This window comes from Ammospiza caudacuta, chromosome 10 (assembly GCF_027887145.1).
Source record: "Ammospiza caudacuta isolate bAmmCau1 chromosome 10, bAmmCau1.pri, whole genome shotgun sequence".
Taxonomy (NCBI): Eukaryota; Metazoa; Chordata; class Aves; order Passeriformes; family Passerellidae; genus Ammospiza; species Ammospiza caudacuta.
Genome location: NC_080602.1, coordinates 11462386 through 11475776, shown reverse-complemented (window position 1 = coordinate 11475776; position 13391 = coordinate 11462386). Strand labels below are relative to the sequence as shown.

Below are 13391 nucleotides of genomic sequence, written 5' to 3'. Positions count from 1 at the left end.
TCTGGGAGCAGTAATTAATGAATGGATTGCATTAAGGGCACAGGACATGTTAGTTGCTTTTGCCAATGATGCCAAGGTTGGGATGTGGAGGGTAGGGGAAGGGACTGGACTGATTTACAGACAGAACAGGGATATAAATCCCAAATCAGCCTGAGAGCTCCACAGGCTGTGTCCCTTGTTCTCAGTGCACACCACTTGGCCCTCCTGCCTTAGAGCTTGTGAGAATATCAGTGAAATGTGAAAATGACTTTATTGGACAGCTAAATCATCCTCCCTTCCCGGGGTCCAGCCTCAAGGGTCATGGAGGGGCAGCAAGGACAACATCCCACCAGGGGAAGATGAGAACAGCTGGGCAAGGAAGCAGCAAAATCTCTTTCCACCAGTGAGCCTTGGTGGCCAAACCCCTTCAGCAGGGGAACAGCGTTGCTGTGGGGATGCAAGGAAGGAAACCTGGCAGAATCAGGGAAAATGCCTGCTTCGCAGATGGTAAGATAGAGGGAAGCAGGAAAACCAGCGTGCCACAGATGACCCCAAAGCAGGGGGCCCAGCTGTCCACTCTGAGCCCTCTCTGGGTCTTGGAGCCTGAGCTGATCCCCTCAGAGAGCAGGGACCCCAGGGAAGGAAAGGGGGCAGTGATGGGATCATGGATTCCAACTCCTGCCAAGCACTGGGGATGCTCAGTGCCTTGGAGAGCTGCTCTGGCTCTGCCTCTGGGCACTGAGCACACTGGAGATTTGGGGCTGGATTCTTGTCCTTTATTGCTTTCTCTCCAAGCTTTCTCACATCTAAATTTCCTCCCCACCTGCATCTCTGCTGCCTCAGCACCTTCCCATGCCACTGAGGCTTTGGGAAAGGTCACCTACAGAGCTGATCCTTGCCCTTGGCACTACCACATTCCTGTTTGCCTGCAGATTTTCCAGTCAGGGATATTCAGGAATCAAATGGATGTGTGCTCCCCTCCTTCCCAGGGAATGAATGCCTGGAGAGCCAAAGGATAACGGGGAAAAGCCTCCCTGCCCATCCCACACTCCCTAAGCAGGGCAGGCTGGGGAGGAAGGGCAGGGCCAAAGAAAAGGCTGGATCAAGCAGCAAATTCCCAGCAAGAAAACAGGTTCAAAACCAAGGAAATCAATCCACAGGTCCAGTTTAGGGTCAGTCTGTTGGAGTCCAGAGCAGCTGCAGCTGACCTAGAGACCAGTCCTGACATAGCTGACACTAGGACTGAGACCCCTGGGTTGAGCTTAAAAAGAGCTCCTGGGCCATGGGTGGGGGGGAATTGGGGTCCCAGGTGGGGTTGGTGAGGAACATTCAGGTTTATTAATGCCCTCAGGGTCCTTAAAACATCCCTCTGCTTATCATGCTGGAGTTCTGCAAAGGGATTTGTCTTATGAAAGGGATTTTTCCCTTTTCTTTTACTGTCGGGCTATTCAAAATGAGGATTATCTTGAGCTCTGTAATTTTCTGCTTACGGTAGGGATAAGACCTCAGCAGAGAGCTGGTGCCACCCCAGGATGCTCCAAGGGTTCCTCTGGCATCTTGGCACAGCTCTGCACCTTGGGCTGCATCCTCAGGGGGCAGCTCCAGGACCCTGATTGGGATGGGGACAGGGTATCCCTGCAGCTGTGCCATCCTGGAGGTCCCTCTGCACCCCTTTTGCCAGGGTGACAATCCACGCTGGCATCAGCCTGCTGCTGAGTGCAACGTGATGAGAGGCTGAGACCTGAGCCGCGCCGATGTGACGCAGAGATGGGTGATGGCACCCAGACTTTCCTTGTATCGGATGCTCCCACTTTCCGTCCTCTTCCCAAGCACGGCCACCTTGCATGAAAGAAAATATGGAGAGGGCAGGTGGAGGACAGGGGCTCAGGTTACTGCTCCTCTCCAGATGCACCTGATCTCTGTTAGGAATATGTTTCTGGGTTTTTTTCCCCATTTTCCCAGGTTTGTCTGGGCTCTCTGCTGTGTCCAGCAGCCCTCTCCATTCTTGCCGCCACCAGCTCTCCTCTTGGCTCTTCCAAGCTCACACCTCCTGTGGGGTTGGGACCAGGCAAGAGGGTCCCACAGGGATTTGGAAATCCTCTGGCATGGGGTTGGGATGGCACTGGAATGCTCAGAGAGAAACTGTAATGGGAAAGGGGAAGCAGAAACCACTCCCTGGGGGTGGGTCCTACTGTAACCACAGTGGCTGCTCAAGAAGGACAGACAGACAATACTCAGTGTGTAATTCCTTTACTCTTATTTTTTTCATCACTCCTGCCTTTCCCATTTGCTTTTTCTCCATTTTAAAAAGGACTCCTCATTCTCTTTCCCAGCTTTTGTTTCCCTGACCCCCCATGGCTGGAGCTGTCTGTGCCTTTGTCCCCCATCCCTGCTTTTCCTCTCCCACCCCACTGAGCTCATTTCAGCTATTCCTTGGCTTGGAGTAACCCATCCACTCTGTTGTCCTCCAACAAATAAGCTGACAGGCTAATGAATAGCTTCAGATGGTAATTAGCAACGGAGTTGCTAATAATGAATTTCATTTACATTTTAAGCGCTGCAGAGGGAAAATAAGCCCCTGTCATTAATGCCCTCCCTGCTCCCAGCACAGCCTTGGCCTTGGGGGGAATGCACCCTCTGGAAGCCTTGCTGTGATTGCACCTCTCCCTCCTCCATTTCGGAGGCTGTGATAGGCAGAGTTCATTAAGCAGCAATTAGTGATGGAGGGGGGGGAGAAGCTGCTGCTGCTTCCATCATTTGATGGTGGGGAAGCGCCACAGTGCCATGGAAAATGGGCCACGGGAGGCAGGAGCTGGTTCTGGGCCAGGAAAGAAGGGCTGGATGCTTCAGCCAGCACCAGGGACTCACGTGGCTTGCCCAGAGCCCTGGAGCTGTCAGCCCCCTGTGTCCATGTAGCCCTCCCAGGCTACCTGGATAACAACCCTGAGGGATTTCTCAGTCCCTAAAATCCTTCCCCATTATTTCCTCAGGGGTTTAGCACATTTTGAAGGCAGAGCTTTCCCAGATGGGTTTAATTCATCCCTGCCTGCCCAAGGAAGGAACCAAGTGCCTTCTGCACAGATTCCATGAATCGTTGTCAAATGGAAAGATGGAGAAATGTCATTGTTTTGTCTCATAGCAGTGAGGAATTCACGGTGGGAGCACAGGGAATAGGTTTGCTTGCTACTGCAGAGCACCAGAAAGGAGTTGGGAATGCTCAAAGCCTGGATCTGGTGCTGGGGGTGAGCCTGGGAGCATTGCCTGCCCTGCCTCAGTTTCCCTCTGTGTGCCCAAGGAGCCTCAGGGAGGGTTAGATGGATTGGGAAACAATGTTCTGCATCTACAGGGGTTTGCCAGCACACTGCTTGTGGATGGAGGATCCCATCCCATCCCATCCCATCCCATCCCATCCCACCCACAGACCCACCCAGACCCCAATCCAGTGTTTGGATTGGGGGGGGTGTCCTAAATCCACCCCCATTTAGGCAGTGGGATCCACAGAAAGCTGCTTTGGGGACCACAGGGATGTGGCATCCTCCCTGGATAGGAGGTGACAGCCACATCCTGCCTTCACCTCCACGGACATGGGATCGATTTATTTATATATTTATTTTTTTTTTTCAAGCCCTGCTAAGAATGAAACCAATCCAGGGGCCTCCAGAGGCCGATAAGATTTGACTGCAAGTCAATACTCACATGTCTTTCCACTGTGCAATGATCCTCCCGGCCAGCGGGGCGGGAGGGGACAGGCAGGTGACAGGGGCGGGCACAGGGCCAGCCTGGGGCAGGGACGTCGCCTCTGCTCCGGGAAAGGATTGGGGGCAGGAAGGGGACATCTCCTGGCCTGTAACAGGGATTTTCTGGGATTTGTTGCCAGTACATGTAATGGTGAGCCCAGAGTGGGCAGCTCCACACTAGGAGGTGAACGAGGGACAGGGATGGGGAAGGAGGAGGAGCAGGGGAGAGGGAGAGAAATTGCCCGTGAAAACCAGCTCTGCTACGGCATCTGCTCCGCGGAGCTTTGGGAATTGAGAGGTTTCCCTGCCGGCACAGCCAGGGCTGAGGCTGCAGGGTGCTGGGGGGAGCAGAGCCCTGGCACACTCGATTCACACTCGATGCCATCTGCCAGGCTTTCTCCTGGCTGCGGGTTCCAGTGGCTTCTCTCATGGCTTCTAAGGGTCGAGCTCAGACTCCAAAGTACTTCCCAAAGTACCTGCTGCATCTTTGTGCCATCCCTGGCCACAGCGTGGCTGGGATTCCGCATCCCTCTGGGAATGCTGCAGGGCAGGCAGGCAGGGTGACATTTGCAGTTAGCACAGGGTGTCCTTGAGAGGAGCGAGCGCCGAGAGAAGGGACCAGGTTCTCTTTAAGGGGGCAGGACTTTGGGAACATTATGAAGGCAAGAGTGAGCTTCTCCCTCTGCCTTCCACCCTCCCCTCCTTCCCTTCTCTGTTCCGGGACAGAGAGCCGGGTTCCCTGCCCTTCCCTTTGCCTGGCAGGGATGAAGGCAGGAGCTGGGTGCTGGGATGAGCGGATGAGCAGGGGAGGAGGAGGAGGAGGGGAGGAAGGGGAGGGAGAGGGGGAGGATCTGCTAATTACACAGAACAGCTCTGGGGGCTGCTGAAGTCCAGAATGAAGCAAAGAGCAGCAGAAGCGAGTGCTGCAGTGGGAGCAGAGGAGCCCAAGCATCACCGAGAGCTGGAGCCGGCTGTTATCTCTGCTGGGAACAACTGGGAGCACCCAGAGGATCCTGCAGCCCTGTGTCCCACAGGAGACAGCCTCTGGCACTGCCACCGAGCCCGCTGCCAGCCCCTGGAGAGCCGAGGAGAAGGGGCTGGTGGTTGCAGCACGCAGGGCTGGGCTGGAGGGCAGCGAGGTCAGCCCTGCTATGGTTGTGGGGGGCTAGGAGCCTGCGTGCATCCACCGGGAAGAGGTGAAGGATGGCTGCTGAAGGAGGGAGAGCCAAGCCCCTTGCCCAGTCCAGGATGGAGAACTTCCGAAGGGTGAGGACCTCGGAGGAGGAGATGCCATTACCCTTCCCAGATCTGCCCCCAGACGTGGTGGAGATGAAAGTGAAGGAGGGCAGCAAGATCAGGAACCTGATGAACTTCGCCATGGCCCAGATGGAGCTGAAGGGCAGGCGGCAGATCGTGTTCAGCGGCTGCGGCAGGGCGGTCACCAAGACCATCACCTGCGTGGAGATCATGAAGCGCAAGCTGGGAGGGCTCCACCAGGTCACCAAGGTACGCTACAAAACCGTGCTGGAGGTCTGGGAGAGCCAGGACCCGCCGCTTGATGGACCTGCACAGAACCTGACTGTCCACAAGAACGTCCCCTCCATCTGCATCCTGCTCTCCCGGGACCCCCTGGATCCCAACCAGAGCGGATACCAGCCCCCCGAGCCCCGGCACGAGGCAGGAGAAGACACATTGGGATCCTCCAGCAAGGGGCTGAAGCGGCCGCTGCCGCCTCCCTGCGAGGAGTTGCTGCCCAAGAAGCTGCAGGTACAGGAGTCTGACAGCCCCAGGGGCACGGGGACCACCGCTGGCCAGCAGGACCCCTGACCCCAGTGCCTCCCATCCCACCTGCCAGGTATGGAGGCAGGAACATCCACTCATTCCGGGGTCACTGGTGGGCTGCAGGCTCCCCCTGACCTGTCCCCACTTGCTGCTCCTTGACCCCTGTGGATGGGGGTCCCAGATTTGGCGTGAGGGTTAAACCCACCATGTCTTGGTTATGGATTGAAGCAGGTGAGCATGTGGGGGGGGAGCTGGTGATCTCTAATTCAGCAACCCAGGGACACTGACCACCAGCCACATCCTGCAGTGACTCCCAGGGAGCCGAGGGGTGCCTGGACCACCACCACCGCTCCCCACTGCAACGCCTCATCCATCAGGAGAGATGGGTTTGCCCCAAGCTTATTGGAATAAAACCTTCATTATCAAACCCGCTGCTGAGGAGCTGTTGGAGTTATCAATGCCAGGCTCAGCATCCTGTGAGACTGTGATTCATCCCAAAAAACAAGCACAGGGGTGCTCCCTCCTGCACCCTCAGAGCCGAGCACTGCACTGTGCCGCCTGCCTGTGGGACAGCACGAGGAAATAAAACAATCCATGTCGGATACTCTGGTCTGGAGTGGGGGGAAACCACGCTGTGGGGAGCTGGGGGCAGTGGGATGTTGGGGGGGGGGTTATTGTGACTGGATGCAGTGCCCAGCACAGAATGAGGAGGTTTTGGGGTCGTGTCTTGGCTGCCAAGTGCTTTGGAGCAAAATCCCTGCTACTTCCTTGGGGTAAAGAGAAATGAATGGAAAATAAAAGCTCTTTAGAAATAGTTGAGATATGTCTATGGGAAAATGGGGGGGATCATCTTGGCTGCTGGCTGTGGCATGGATCAGCACAGTTAAGGCTGCTGCCAGCTCACAACAAAGGGATCCCAGCCAAACTCTGTCCCTTGGAAGAATGGGATTGGGGTCTCCTGTGCCGGCACAGCAGCACCTGGCAAAGCCCCAGTTCCAGTGGGGACAGGGGAGATTTGGGGGACAGATTATGGGATGCCAAGCCCTGATCCACCTGGTTGCCTCTGCCCAACAGCACTGCGGGATGAATTAATCTGTATTAAGAGCAAAACCTTCCCAAAATCCACGTGTGAGGGATTGTCTGGCTGCAGCTGCCTTATCTCCCTGCCTCACTCCCGCTCTACAGGGACAGTCAGCGTTCTCTCTTTGTCAAGGGCTTGCTTGGCTGGGAGCGGGAATGAAAGGAGAGGAGGAGGAAGAGGAGGAAGCAGGGTCTGTTTTGTGAGGCAGTGACCTTGTTATCTCCCTCAGCAGACAGCTGCTCCTCGGGCCAGAGGCTCATGCTTATCTGTCCTACTGCAGATTGATTCCTTTCACTTGAACGTTAATTTCCAACTGTTTTTTTATGTTAATGATCATTTTTTGGTGGGTTTGGAGATGGTATAGCTTTGGGCTCTGTCCCATCCAGCTCTTCCCAGTTCCTTCCTTCAGTGCAGACCCCATTCAAGATCAACCCTCCACCCCACACAGTAGCACCGGGTACAGGCACCTACTCCAAATGCATCAAAAATCACTAATAAAATTAATTTTAAACCCTGTAATCATAAGTCCCTCTGTAAACACCCTGATCAGAGCCTGAAGACTGTGAGAGCCACACAGTTAAACACTAACAGCCCTACACCTCCACTGCTGCCACCTCACATTTCTCTCAGCAAGGGAAAAAAAAGAATAAAAGCCACTTATTTCTCCTTATTTTGTTAATTCACAAGATGTTTTTAATGGATTTCATGGGCAGGTAGTTTCTAATCACAGAGGCAGCACTGGGGATCTTACCCTCATTGCTTTGCTGCCTGATGGCTTCCTACATGAGAAAATAATAAAAAATTACTGAAAAAAAATTTTAAAACACGGTGACGATACCGGGGGACATACTGAGTGGAATAATCACGACGGTTTTGTGGTTTTGTGCAGCAGTGCTAAGCACAGCCCCATGGACGATTTCGTGCCCGGGCCGGTGCGATGGCGGCTGAGGGCAGCAGCCCCCGGTGAGGGGACAGGGACACCCTCAGAAAACTGGGGAGCTGGCAGCTGAGCCGGTCTGAGCCCATCCCCCTCATAGGGACCGAGTGCGGTGGCTGTCCTTTGACAGGGACGGGGAAGTTGCACTGGGGCTGCGCGGACTCGGCTAAATAGGGGCAGCAGCAGCCCGAACCCCTTCAAACCGAGCTCAAACCCCTCATAAACGAGCTCAAATACTCCCGAAAAGCGGATCGGCGACCTGAAGGACCCGGATGGCCGCTCCCCTCACGCACAAAATGGCGGCCAGCCCCGCCCCAAGATGGCGGCGGTCCCGCCCCGCCGCGCCTCCTGTCCGTCCCCGCCGCGCCCCCAGCCCGTCCCCGCGGCCTCCCGCCCTTCCACGCGCCCGCTCCGTCCCCGCCGCGCCGCCGTACCCGCCTCAGCGGCCCCCCCTGGCCCTCACCTCCGTCCCTCCCTCCCGGTGCGGTGCGGGAGCTAGCGGCGCGCGCCCCCGGTTGCTGGTGCTGTCTCCCCCCTTCACAGCCCGCCGCCATGCTAGCCGCCAGCGCCTCTCTCCTCCGCCGCTGCGCCGTCTCCGGCCTCCGCGCCGCCGTCCGCCGGCCCGCCGGCCCAGCAGGTGAGCGGCCGCACTCGTCTCCGTCCCTCCCGCCGCGGTTGGCGCCCGGGTTCCCGGTGCGACGGGGAGCGAGGCCGCGCGGCCCGGCGCGTCCTTGCGGTGACCCCGCGGCCTAGCACGGGCCGCCCCCGCCGCTCCCGCCGCCGCCACCGGGACCCCCCCGCTGGCACCGCCTCAGCGGGCACCGGGCACCGCCTGAGGGCTGCAGCGAGGGGCGGCGGCGCTTTCCCTGCGCCCCCCGCCAAGGTGACATTGATGGAGGGCGGCGGTGACCTCCGCAGCACCGGGGCGCCGGCCAGCCCTGGCTTCGCGGCAGCTCCGCGCCAACCCTCACCCTCCTAATTAACACCCCAATTAATTATATTTATTATATTAACGCCCCAGCTAATAGGGAGAGTAGGAGGACCAGCCCCAGGCAGCGTTCTGTGATGGTGGCCAGGGTGGCAGGGCTGGAGGACGGAGGCTGCAGAGAATGCACTGCCTGTGCCTCGCAATTAATAGCTAATTAACCTCTTCATCGCAATTAATACCTAATTAGCAGACACTAGTAATGCTCGGAGACTTGTGTGTGCCTCTGCTGCGGCACGTGTGAGTTCAACGGCTGCCGTAGGGAACTTGTCACTGCGTCTTTTTAAATAATAAGCACAGGATTTCTTAGGTGCTGCTCAACACCTTTGATCTTTTGTTATTTTAAATCCACTAAAATCATTGCTCGCTGTTCCTTTGAGCTGCCGAGCACCGGCTGCTCCTGGGCCTTGTTTCCAGGAGGCTCCGTGTTCTTCTTTTCCAAGCTGTTGTGTGTCAAACACCCCACTTAACGCTGCTGCCACCCTTTTGCAGGGGAGTTCTGTGGCTGCAAAACTTCCCCTGGGCTCCTCGTTCTCAGATTTTCAGTAAATTAATGGTTTTCTTCACATGTGCTCCTTACTGGAGAAAACTGCCCAATTCTGCCCTCACAGAGAAGCTTGAACACGTTTTTGTTTCTTATTAGGTAATTTTATGCTTAATTCCTGTTTAATTCACTTTAAAGCAAAGGTGCTTGCCCTTTGGATTTTCTTTTAGCTGGGGATCTCTGCCTGGATAGGTTGGCTGTCACACAAACGTCATGTGTGTGACAGTGACCTTGATGGACCCTGCTGAAACTCAGGCCACAGGGACTCTGCAGGTACAGAAATAAACATTAATGTGGAAAAGAAACATAGCAGCAATTGAGAAACACACCCTGGAAAGGCAGAGCTTTAATTCTTATGGTCTGTATTTGCCTCCTGGATCCAGGGAATGGTTTTGTTGGGGAAAGACTTCACATTTTGACTTGAAGATGGTATTTGAGCGCTTCAATTTAGGCTTTTCTCCAGTTGAGATTTGCCGGTTCTCTGCAGGATTTTTTTTTCCTGTGTAAGAAAAATAAGGATTCTCCTTCAGCCAGCAGAAACCTGGAGGGTTTTCAGCAGTGTCCTGGGAGCAGGAGCATTTCCAGAGCCCTGCTCTTGCTCTGAGCTCAGCTGTGCAGGTGATTTATTGCAAAGAGCAGGGTCAAAGGTCTGCTTTGGAGCTGGGGAAAGGAGGGGGAATTTCCCCATAAGGAACCAAAACAGCATTTTAATTCTGTCTTGGCCTGTTGTTTACTTTTCCATAGCTAAAATAAATAAAGCTATTTTCATGCTTCCATTGCATAAACCAGTATTGCAGCTGAAATGTTGGACCAGGTTAAATTTTGTTAAAAAAGCAAATTGCCTGATAATTAAGCTGCCATTAATGAAACCAAAGAGAAATACATCAGCAAAAATACGGCCCAGTTGTGGTGTTGGGTTTTTTTGTTTTGTTTTTAAATAAAACCCTGTAGTTGATCGCTGTGAGTGGTTCATGCTAGGTTAAGAAAGAAAAAGTCAGGAGCTAAATTTGACTTGTGTGAAGCAGAGCTTTGAGCTCCAAGGTCGTATCTGGTGAGTGACCTCTCTGCAAATATTAGTGGAGTGAGATTAGCTGTGGGGAAAGGAAGCACCAGGTTTGTAGTTCCCTTAGAAAACTCTTCCAACCTTTGTGGGGTAAAAAACCACAGGTTCATCCAAAAAAACAAAATTTGTGATAGTGTTGAGTGAAGAAACAATGAGCCTGTCTGACTAATTTGTTAGCATACAATCTGCTTTTTGATTAGTTATCAAGTATTAATGCAATTGCAACCTTGAGATCCAGGAGTTTTTGATAGATATCTTGTGATCATTTTTTTTCCTCCTCCAGCCCTTCTGTTGGAAGGAATATCTCTCATCCCTTTGCTTTTGAGAGCCTCTCTAGGAATTGCATGGAATTTTGTTGGTGAGGAACATGCGTGTTACAGCTTCTCAGTCTCGCTTGGTTGTGGGAAGAGGGAGAATTCCTGTATTTTACAGAAAAAGGAATGCCAGAAAACCTCTTCAGAGTAGGTTTTTGTGTGTCTTTGCCCTGCTCTGACCAATGCTCTGGGAACACTTTGATATGGAAAAAAGCAGACACTTTGCTACAACATAAACCACGATATTTAATAAGTTACATCCACCTCATCCAGGACTGACTGTAACAAGGGCAATCCATATTTTATGGCTTCTGGCCTCTTGGTCAGGCCTGAAGCAGTGTTCTGTTCCTTTTGCTCCAAGTTTGTTCCTTTTTTCCTGCACCCAGCTGTGCTTCCTGCCCGCTGCTACTCTCACGGGGGGTCACAAGAGTCAGATGAAGAATTCGATGCTCGCTGGGTGACGTATTTCAACAAGCCAGATATCGATGCCTGGGAGCTCAGGAAAGGTAAGTTGGACACCAGAGAAGCATAACAGCATAACTTGAAGTTTTCTGATTAGAAATAACAACTTTAGTTGGTGTTTTGTGGATTCCCCATCCCTGGAAGTGTCCAAGGCCAGGGCTTGGAGTGACCTGGTCTAGTGGAAGGTGTCCCTGCCTGTGGTGGTGTTTGTAGGGGTCTTAAAATGAGGGAAGAGATGAGAATCTTGACTTTATGTTTCAGAAGGTTGATTTATTATTTTATGATATATATTGTATTAAAAGAAAGTGATATACTAAAACTATACTAAAAGAATAGAAGAAAGGATTTCATCAGAACGCTAGCAAGGAAAAGAAATGATAATAAAATCTTATGACTGACCAGAGAGTCTGAGCCAGCTGGGCTGTGATTGGCCATTAATTAAGAACAACCACATGAGACCAATCACAGATGCACCTGTTGCATTCCACAGCAGCAGATAATCAATGTTTACATTTCATTCCTGAGGCCTCTAAGCTTCTCAGGAGAAAAAGATCCTAGCAAAAGGATTTTTCATAAAATATGTCCGTGATACCTGCCCATGATAGAATGGTGGACGTGATGATCTCTGAGGTTTTTTCAACCCAAACCATTCCATGATTCCATGATTTTAACATCTGGATGGGAGGGACAGTAGCATTTGCTCCAAGGACAGTGTTTTTGAGCTCTGCTATGCTCATTTTTCTTTGCACTTTGGCTGATGGCTCAGCCATAACTCCCTGCAGACTTTTTGTGTGGAGTTTTTTTGCTGTGGAGTTGCCAAGTTGCCAAGTGGAGTTTTTTGCTGTGGAGTTGCCAAGTTTTATTAAACTTACCCCATTTATGGGGTGGTATAGGGCTGAGGGTATCTGTAGGGCAGTGTGGGGTGTGTGCACAGCGGGGATAGGACCAGGGTAGGTGTGTGGGGCAGCATAGGACCAATACAGTGGGAGGATTTATCTTTTAAGGCCCATTATGCCTTAAAAATGATATTTCATAAACAGATAATTGCAGCCAGAGGGATCCTTCCAGCAGCAGCTGCCTGACAAGGTGCTGAGTTTTTCTGTCAGAAGGAAGGGAGCAGACAGCAAGGGGCTCCTTTTGAGATGGTGACAAGCTGGTTCCAAATTCCCCTTGGTGTTCCCCTGTCCCCACAGGCATCAACACACTGGTGGGCTACGACCTGGTCCCGGAGCCCAAGATCATCGACGCGGCTCTGCGGGCCTGCAGACGGTTAAATGACTTTGCCAGCGCTGTGCGCATCCTGGAGGTTGTAAAGGTGGGTGGGACTGCCCTGTTCCCATGGCCAGAGCCTGCCAGCTGGGCAGTTCTCCCTGCTGCAAAGGGAAACCACCATCAGTGGCTCCATGGTGAGCACAAAGCTTGCTGGTTTCTTGGAGGACTGAGAGAAGTAGCTCAGAAAGCTCTCTTGGGGATCACCTGAAACCAGCTCCTTGAAACCTGAATCCAGCCTGGCCAGGGAGTTCAGAGAAGTCAGGACTTTTATTTCAGCCCTAGAGGAGCTCTGCTCTGCCACAGGCAGAACTGGGAGGCTTTGGAAATGTGGATTTTGAAATAACTCCATTTTGAAGTAACTCCATTCTTTGTTTTTTGGGGTTTTTTTTCAGGACAAGGCAGGACCCCACAAGGAAATCTATCCTTACGTTATCCAGGAGCTTAGACCAACTTTGAGTGAACTTGGAATCTCCACTCCAGAGGAACTGGGCCTGGACAAAGCATAAACCTTTTGGTAAGATTTGGTGTTGCTTTCCAGGCTCTTGACATGGGAGTCCTGTACACCAAACCCCCCTGGCAAAGACAGCATAGGCAAGACCTAATGTGCCCTAATCCCAGACTAAAATAAAGCCCTAAATAAAAATCCTCATGGAAGTGAAGCCTCTTAACTCAGTTTCCTCAGGGGATGACCAGTGTCATATTCTTTTTTTAAATATTATGCCTAGAATAGAGATGCTGTGTGTCAGACTGCTGCAAATAGTGCTTGATTCTGGATATTTTAAGTCCTTTTCCTCCTCCTTGCCCTGGGGTCCTGAATCAGCTGTGCTGGGAGTGCAGTACCACATTAACATGGTTAAACAAGACTTGAAGGTAAAAGGGATGGAAAGAACTCATTTGGGACCTCATGGAAACTTTGTGGAGCTTCTAGGCTGCTTCTTTAATGTTTTTTTAATTATTTTTCCCCTGTTATTTTCTATGCCAGGTGGATCACTCAAGCGTTCTGCTGATGCCACAGATTGTACACCGTCACTTGGAGACACAAACTTTAAATCTTACTTGACATAACTTCTTCCTTTATTGAGTCACAGTGGAAGTGCTGTGGAGTTGGGCCTAATAAAGGAGAAACTGGTTTGACTCATGTGGTACCAGTGCCTCGTGTGGTCATTTCCTGTTGCTTTTGTAGGGAAAAACAAGGAACAAACCACAAATGTGCTCGTAGGAGCTTCTAAATTGTT

General features: G+C 52.4%; 2 protein-coding genes across 2 annotated transcripts; both read left to right on the top strand.

The window, feature by feature from the left end:
• Positions 1 to 4757: 4757 nt before the first annotated feature.
• RPP25 (ribonuclease P and MRP subunit p25) lies at positions 4758 to 5622 on the top strand. Its single transcript, XM_058811159.1, has one exon. The coding sequence runs from the start codon at positions 4920 to 4922 to the stop codon at positions 5541 to 5543; it is 624 nt and encodes a 207-aa protein (XP_058667142.1). The 5' UTR covers positions 4758 to 4919; the 3' UTR covers positions 5544 to 5622.
• Positions 5623 to 7894: 2272 nt separating this feature from the next.
• LOC131561776 (cytochrome c oxidase subunit 5A, mitochondrial) lies at positions 7895 to 13294 on the top strand. Its single transcript, XM_058811164.1, has 5 exons — positions 7895 to 8153; positions 10809 to 10928; positions 12078 to 12199; positions 12549 to 12670; positions 13139 to 13294. Exons 1-4 carry the CDS (start codon positions 8069 to 8071, stop codon positions 12660 to 12662), a joined length of 441 nt encoding a protein of 146 aa, XP_058667147.1. The 5' UTR covers positions 7895 to 8068; the 3' UTR covers positions 12663 to 12670; positions 13139 to 13294.
• The last annotated feature ends 97 nt before the right edge of the window (positions 13295 to 13391 follow it).

Coding starts and splice junctions, on each gene's coding strand:
- LOC131561776 (XM_058811164.1), top strand. CDS start 8,069: ATGCTAGCCGCCAGCGCCTCTCTCCTCCGCCGCTGCGCCGTCTCCGGC. Junction 10,929..12,077: donor TGCCTGGGAGCTCAGGAAAG/GTAAGTTGGACA, acceptor CTGTCCCCACAG/GCATCAACACACTGGTGGGC. Junction 12,200..12,548: donor GCATCCTGGAGGTTGTAAAG/GTGGGTGGGACT, acceptor GTTTTTTTTCAG/GACAAGGCAGGACCCCACAA.
- RPP25 (XM_058811159.1), top strand. CDS start 4,920: ATGGCTGCTGAAGGAGGGAGAGCCAAGCCCCTTGCCCAGTCCAGGATG.